The following is an 8402-nucleotide window of genomic DNA, read 5'->3' as shown; positions in this document are numbered from 1 at the left end:
GCCAAGAGGTGTATACATAGCCTAAAATAATATGACCTTATTTAGGCCAAGAGGTGTATAGGCTTCATAAAATTAATGTAAGCAAGATTCCAATAATACAACTCATCATCCATAGTATACAGATCAATGCTGGCACAGATTGGGTGAAATACCATGGATTTTAGTTGTCCTTGATTTAAATAATCTAAAAAAAAAAAATACCACTGAGTATTGAGAATTAATTGAGATTTAATTGAGGAAGTAACATTTTATAATATTTAAAAAGTTAATGGATAAAATTGTAGACTAAAACAGTAATAGATCAAATGCTTAATTTAAAATACTTCAAGGCATAAAAAACATTTTTCTATGGGCCATACTCTTTAAAGAAAGTCTCTGGCAATCACAACATTATGCCTTATATGTAAGAAAAATAATTATCAAGCACGAATCACGTGGTTTTATTTAAAACAAACTCATAGTGACCATAAAAACAAATAAAAACATCAGTCTCTCAACACGCGATATTCAAAATTCCCGGGCGCTGAAATTGTCAAGTGCAATGACGTCCTAGTATTACAATGAAGGCCAACGATAATTGAGCACAACCATTACGTCATTGCACTTGGACAATTTCGGCGCAGCAGTTTTGAAGATCGCGTGTTGAGAGCCGACTGTTTTTATTCGTTTTTATGGTCAATATGAGTTTCTTTTAAATAAAACCATGTGATTTGTGCTTAAAAATTATTTTTCTAACATATAAGGCATAATGCTATGATTGCCGGAGACTCCCTTTAAGGGGGTACTACACCCCTGCCCAATTTTGTGCCTATTTTTGCATTTTTCTCAAAAATTATAGAGCATAGGTGACAAGTAATATATGTATATTATAGGGGCAAGGACTACAACGACTGCACTGAAAATTCAGCAACTCAAGGCAAGTAGTTATTGATTTATCGATCAAATATTGGTTTTCCCTCATTTTTGACTGTAACTCCACAACTGTTGTCTGTGCTGAAATAAAATTTCCAGTGCAGTAGTTATTGTCCTTGCCCCTATAATATACACATCTTATTTGTCACCAATGTGCTATAATTTGAAAAATTTTTGCAGATGAACCTGAACAAAGTTACCAAATCTGTAATTTTGTTTTTTCACTTCAACTTCACTCACAATTTTTAAGTCAAAATTAATCCCCTATTGCCAACATTGTTTCCAAACTGGCTGATTTTATACATAACATGTACGGTAGTAAAAAAATTAAAATATCAAACTGTCCCCAAAATCTGGGTAGGCCATATAACAGGGTTTTTGTTTATGCTGCCTTATAAAAATAGTGTCCTGGCCATATATCATATTTTAGATTTTTAAAAATCTTCCATTCATGATCTTCTATCTATCTTCCATCCATCTGAGTGGACAAAAGTGAATACCTATGCATGGCTATCCTCTGTGTCCTCCTCCTCTTCATCTCCTTGATGGAACACACCAGATTGGTCCACTGTTGCCCGGTAATAAATCCTCCTACAAAGATTAAACAAAATTATAATGGTGTAATTTAAAAATATGCAACAGATTCATTGTTGAAAACTATAACTGGGTTGATATTCAAAAGGTCTATTATCCCAATTCCACAAAATAGCTAGTATAAAACTTGAAAGGTTCATCATTTAAAGCATTCAGGAGCAGTGCCAGTTTGTGTACTTGTTTAATTTTGGTATTATTTTGTTCATACATGTAACCTATTGAACAATAATTAGAAATTACAAAGGAATATTGAAAGTATGTGTACTACCGTGCACGTATTGGGATGCAATTCATATGGTTGATCTGCTACAATGTATAGGCCTACCACAAATACAAAACTCAGGAACTAGCCAAATACCAATTAATAAATCAATCAAAAATCAATGAAAAATAATTTGAATTTGTTACTCTTTCATTTGTATGCATGTACAGGAAATACAAAAACAAAATCCAAAATATCACACACCCTTATGTAAATTTGTGTGGGAAAACAGACATGAACATGAATTTCTATTCATGAAAAGACAATATACAGGAAATGGTAAACACATGAACACTCCCATTAGTGGTATAGTCTTATAGATGTACATTAAAGAATAAAGATTGTCATGGTTATGATCACAGGTTATCAGTAATCTGTTAAGGTTATTAATTATTTTAAACTGTTGTGATTTGGTAGTTCACAGCATTTTACGAATGGTAGTGAGCTTTGGCAATAACTGTATTGCTCAATTCATAGCGAGCGTGTAGAAGAATTAAAATATCACAGATAAACTTTTATAGGTGCTGCGGTTTATGAGTTACGTTGTAAAGAAGGCTGAAACAACAACACTTTTGTAAAACGTACATAACTCATTAACAACAATAAATTAAGCAAGTTTGCAAAGTATTATTTAGATTTTTGTGTGACAAATCCAATAAAATATACTCACTGACTTGAGCTTTCGCCATCCAGGCTGATGGCTTGATCACAAGTGATCTGGTCCACTGCTTTTCCCGCGGTGTTTGGATGCACTCTCACTCCTCGGGATCAAAGTACTGGAGGAGATACGTTGACGATGTTTTAGAGATCATTCAGAAAGATACCACACTCAAGCTTACAGAACATCTCAACACCATCGACCCTACGGGCAGCATAAAGTTTACCCACGAGGAAGAAGACCAGGGGAAAATCCCCTTCCTGGATACTCTAATAGTTCGCAAGGAAGATGGTTCGGTAAAAATGCTCGTGTACCGTAAAAAGACCCATACGGATCAGTATCTTAACTTCAAGTCTCAACACCCTCTCCACCAGAAGCTCGGTGTAATTAGAACGCTCATGGACAGAAAGGATAATATAGTGACGGAAGAAGTAGACAAAAGGGAAGAAGAAAGAAAGATCAAGAACGCTTTAATGGAATGTGGTTATCCCAAGTGGGCGTTTGACAGAGTCAAACACAAGATGGAAGCGAAAACCAAAGAGCCAAAAAAGCCTAAGAAATCCGACGAAACACCATCAAAAGGTATGGTTGTGATCCCCTATGTCGAAGGTCTTTCTGAACAACTCCAAAGGATTTTTCAAAAACACCAAATTTCAACAGCCATGCGACCTACAAACACACTCAAAAGCATTCTTGTGCATCCCAAAGACAAGAAAGACATCTTAGAAACCAGTGACGCAGTTTACGAAATCCCCTGTAAAGGTTGTGATAAGTCGTATGTGGGAGAAACAGGAAGGCAATTCGGCGTCCGTCTAAAAGAACATCAAAAGACTCTGAAACGGTCAAAGACACAAAGTTCACCAGAGCAAATAGGAAAGCGTCAACATCAGAACAACATAAGTCAGCGATCACAGATCACGTCGCCCAAGAAAATCATGTTATCAATTGGGAGGGGGCCAGCATACTAGACAAAGACTCAAATGCTGTTTCAAGAAGAATCCGAGAATCAATTCAGATCCGCAAGAAGGGGCTAATGCAATCAACCGCGATGACGGCTCTTTTCTCTGAGTCACGATATGATCCACTGCTAAAACAAACTTTGATCCCGAGGAGTGAGAGTGCATCCAAACATGGGAAAAGCAGTGGACCAGATCACGTGTGATCAAGCGATCAGCCTGGATGGCGAAAGCTCAAGTCAGTGAGTATATTTTATTGGATTTGTCACACAAAAATCTAAATAATTTGATCTACAATCCTACCGATGCATCTGTTTACGGAAGTTTGCAAAGTATATGATTTGTAGAATGAACGTTTGCAAAACATCAAGGCGTTAATTGTCAATAATATATTGATAATAGATAATGAAAATCGATTTTTAGGTTGCTTCGACCAACAATACCTCGTCTACCCTTAACCCTATCATCACAGGCCTATATGTATATATTTTGGCCAGGGAGAAGGAAAGGAAGGAAGCAGAGGAAGGAAGGAAGAAACAATGAAGAACAACAAAATGGGGGCATATTTTTGTAAAAGTGGAGTTTGGCACATTACATGAGAGATGCTTGCGCATGACGGAGGGGGGGGTGTCGTAAGTCGGGTCTAAGACACCCCCTTAGTAAGTTAAGTTAAGTTGGGTTTGTTTTCAAAATTGGAACCATTTGGTACATGTTTTGATACTAGTAATAATGGTGTAATTATTCCAGCCCTAGGAGAGGGTAAAATTAGGGGTGGGGGAGGGTGGGCTAGAACTTTTTGACAAGCCAAATGGCGAGTGGAAAGTGATTTTTAACACATTTAGGGGGCACCATTCCTCCAGGATTGACACCCCTGAAAGGTATCAAAAACTTTGTGGATTGAGCTGAGATCACTCAGGAGTGATGAAAAGCAACGAGTCAATACTCAGTATGACTTCAATGAACTTGAACAATAATGCTTTACATTGTATTATTTTTGTATTAATGCTGAGAAATAAGTTCCAGCACGAGTTGCTGCTAAATAAAAGAAACAAGTAAAATGACATTTCCTATGAATAGCTGCTTTTGTTAACTGTTGTGGGGTCAGTGGTGCCGTCCTAATTTCAATTCACCCTGTATGACGCACAAGTCTGTCATGTGTAAATATAAATTTTTGTTTATGTTCATTTTTCTTTAAAATGTTTTTTGGGCAAAAAAAACCCAGTAAATGGACAAATCCAAATTTTTTATTACTTTTTCTAATTATAATTCATTCTATTATAAATAAAATACAGTTCTTGATTTCTTTGCATACAATATATTAATCCTGTTAAAATGTTATTTTACCCAACATGTGTATATATAATAATAAACTAATTCCAAAATGATTAATTTTAAAATGGGTGCAACTACTTCACAGATTTAAAACTATTTTTAAATAGTTTTAAATATGCTGAAAATGAAATGGTGTGGGTTGCAATGTTTGTTTTTGGACTTAATATTTTAGTTAAGGCCACATATTTCCCTAGATCATTATACATTGTAAATGAGCAGTGTACATGTAGTGAGACCTTTTGCATCAAACTTGCCTATAGAAATGCATAATTTTTATGCAAGTCAACTTTTAAGGGATCAGATAGTAACGTTTGCACAAATATTTTTAAATTACAGAAAAAAAATGAAAAAGTTTAACAAAGTACCGTACCGTAATTTTTTTCTTGTATACATATAGCATGTGCCCATTAACGATTTGCTCGCACAAGAATTAATTTTTACAGTACAAATGTAGTTTGTTAAACTTTTTCATTTTTCTTTTCTTTTAATACAAATATCTGTAACAAAATTAGTTCTTGTCCGAGCACATAAGCACATATGCTAATTAACAAATTTTTACAATATTTTGCCCAAAATGAAGGTAAATTCATGGGCCATTGTGCATGCAAAACATGATGTTTTTCACATTAAAAAAGATGCACAGGGTAATGAGGATTCTTAAGAGGATGCCCCCCTCCTATGATGCTTCTTGTAAAAAAAAAATGGTTTGAAATTTGAACCTACCTAGCCAGAGTTGGATGGTCATTAATCATCAGCAACTTGAGTTTCTCAGCATCCATATTGACTAAAGTATTCAGCTCATCAATTCTCTTCTCAAAAGTCTTGTTGGTCTTCCCTCCAGTAGCTGCTGGAGATACCATTGGTGAACCTTCTCCTCCTCCATGCCCGCTGCTTCCTGAAGATGATTCATAAGATGCACCACTCCCTGTTGAGGCATTGCTAGGCTTTCTGACAACATGGAGTCTTCGGGACGAGTCCGCTGCATGCTGCTGATGATGGTTTGCTTGCGAGTGATTTGGATGAACATCAGCTGCTGTCTGCTGCTGCTGAGCTTCTTGTCGAGATTTTGCAGAATGAAGTCGAAGACGCGGAAGTTGAGGTAGTCCTGGTTCAGTGTTACTTTCAGCAGTGGTAGATTTGGTTTCTTTAGCAGGGGCGGGATTTTCTATCAGAGTCGTTTTAGGTTGGACGTTATTATTTGTGGAATGTTTTATAGAGTGCTTGGATGACCTCACTGAGCTTTCTAGAGCACCTTCTGATGATGATGGTGCTGTCATAGGGCCATCAGTTCCATTATTTGTGGGACGTTTTTTAGAGTGCTTGGACGCCTTCACTGGGCTTTCTAAAGCACCTTCTGATGGTGCTGCTGTTGTAGGCCCATGAGAGTGCTTGGATGCCTTCACCGAGCCTTCTGGACCATCTTCTTCAGGTACTGTCATTGGTTTCTCAGTTATTTTTTGATTTTGCAATGCCATTGGTGATCCTTCAAGAGCCTGCTTCCTCCTAGCACGTAAGATCCTCTTACGTTTTAAGTCTTCATAAGCTTCGATATAAGCTTGCAATTGCCAATAAGTGACAGCCTGTGTTGTTTCAGGCTTGTCACATACAAAACCATGTAAAACAAGAACTTGGTTCGCTGGATTCGGGTCATCATTCATTTTAGCAACACATGCAAATACAGTCGGATGAGCAGTGCACCCAACCCCGTATGTTATATGATGTAGTGGTATATGCATATTAAATCCATCTTTCTTCTGTTTGAAAAACGGTCCTGAAACTTCGCGACAGTACAATCCTTCAACATTAAAAGTCAATGCTACTCGCTGGAGTTTCTGTTTTTCCCGTAGTTTACATAGTTGGTTGACGGGCTCCTCAACCGCGGCACGCCCGTACTCGGAAGATGTTGGTATCCGACCCAAATAATGCACTAAAAAGTTAGGATAAGTTACAGACTCCTGTTGACCTACTAAAAGCCCCGACATGTCTTTGTATTTCTTCCTTTCCTTGTCTTTTTCCTTTTCTTCCTCCACAGTTCTTAATGCATCTCCTGTAGGCCTATCTTCATCTTCGCGTGGAGTTACAGTCACATTAAAACTTCCTTCACGCTTGCTTTTTTGCGATTTCTTCTTGCCTCCTGAATCATCATCGCCGTCTGGAGCGTCGTCAGTTTTTTTGCTCCTGCGGCTACCAAGTCTTTTCAAAAATGACATATTTGCAGTATTGCCTAACTACAGTGCGCTTCCAATATGCTGAAAATCAACTTGAATATACAATATAAATTTGCGTTGCTAAAGCACTGAACTTTATAGCAAACACTTATCCCGGGCACTTATCGCCAAGCTATACAGGTGGACACTAGCAGGTAGAAATCATCGATGCAACACTTTTAGTAAAATATCTGATATGGCATTATAAAAAAAGTCAATCCTTCGACACATATTCCTTTAGCTTCCTTTGAAGTATTTCCAGGTTTAAAAACGTCAGTATTTCTTCATATTCCACTGACACGCCACCTCATGCAGTTGTACGGTGAAAACATCCCGGGAAAACACACTTCCTCACAACTCGAACTCCGGGCTCGAACTCCCCCTATGAACAAGTCTAACAAATGAACCAAGGCTGCATGCAAAGTTCTGTCTGATCGATCGTAGACAAACATGACAGGACTTTCACTCCTTTCACTACATATCATTTGTGTAGTGTACCATGTTTAACGTATTCAGGGCCGAAGGCCGGGAGTATTGACTGCACAAACTCAATAGGTGATCGAGTTGTAACAATAGAAAGCTATCGTAAGCCACACAATGGACGTCTTTCTATTAGACATCATCACCTATTCAAAGAGTGGCACTAAATAAAATAAAGTATGTATTCGGTAACCGGGATGAATGACAAAAAACGCCGAAGTATACTTTTTTTTTTTTATCTCCACGATACCAAAATATACCAGCGGTCCTATAAAGACACTGCCTTTGGTTCACTGGTTTTGAGCCTTTTGTTTTCTTACACAACCTTTATCATTATGCAGAGGTCAAAGCTATGCCAGAAAATAAGTACAGACTTATAACCAAGGTATTGTTGGTCGAATCAGCCAAAAATCAATTCTCATTATTATCCAAATCAATATATTATTGAAAAATAACACTTTCATGTTTTGCAAAAGTTCATTCTACCAATCGTATAATTTGAAAACTTGCTTGATTTATTTGTTGTTAATGAGTTATGTACGTTTTGCAAAAGTGTAGTTGTTTAGCACTCTTACAACATATCTCAAGAACCACAGGACCTACAAAAACTTACAAGACTGTATCTGTGATATTTGAATTCTTCTACACACTCGCTATGAAATGATCAATGCAATTTTTGCTAAAGCTCGCTACCATTTGCAAGATGCTGTGAACTACCGTATCACAATAGTTTAAAATCGTTGCTAACCTTGATGACGTGCAACTAGTGCGTGTATAAAACTAAAAGGACAGTCATTATTTATTTATTTATTTATTTATTTATTTATTTATTTATTTATTTATTTATTTATTTATTTATTTATTTATTTATTTATTTATTTATTTATTTATTTATTTATTTATTTATTTACCTATCATCGATTGTTCGATCGAATGATTAATTGATTGATTGATTGATCTGAATTAACTTTACATCCAACTTTGGTACACACGTGGAAGCA

At 36.6% G+C, this 8402-nt stretch overlaps 1 protein-coding gene across 1 annotated transcript; it reads right to left on the bottom strand.

The window, feature by feature from the left end:
• Positions 1 to 1085: 1085 nt before the first annotated feature.
• LOC140135628 (uncharacterized) lies at positions 1086 to 7282 on the bottom strand. Its single transcript, XM_072157238.1, has 2 exons — positions 5438 to 7282; positions 1086 to 1503 (listed from the first exon to the last, which is right to left on the bottom strand). The coding sequence occupies exons 1-2, from the start codon at positions 6922 to 6924 to the stop codon at positions 1413 to 1415; spliced, it is 1578 nt and encodes a 525-aa protein (XP_072013339.1). The 5' UTR covers positions 6925 to 7282; the 3' UTR covers positions 1086 to 1412.
• Between the last annotated feature and the right edge of the window lie 1120 nt (positions 7283 to 8402).

The sequence above is a fragment of the Amphiura filiformis genome, chromosome 1 (genome assembly GCF_039555335.1).
Source record: "Amphiura filiformis chromosome 1, Afil_fr2py, whole genome shotgun sequence".
NCBI lineage: Eukaryota > Metazoa > Echinodermata > Ophiuroidea > Amphilepidida > Amphiuridae > Amphiura > Amphiura filiformis.
The sequence above is the reverse complement of the archived record's forward strand: the minus strand, read 5'-3'. Positions and strand labels throughout refer to the sequence as shown.

Excerpts from the sequence above, each read along its gene's own strand:
- LOC140135628 (XM_072157238.1), bottom strand. The coding sequence starts at position 6,924 with ATGTCATTTTTGAAAAGACTTGGTAGCCGCAGGAGCAAAAAAACTGAC. Across the intron at positions 1,504-5,437 it reads GACCATCCAACTCTGGCTAG|GAGGATTTATTACCGGGCAA; the intron begins GTAGGTTCAAAT and ends TAATCTTTGTAG.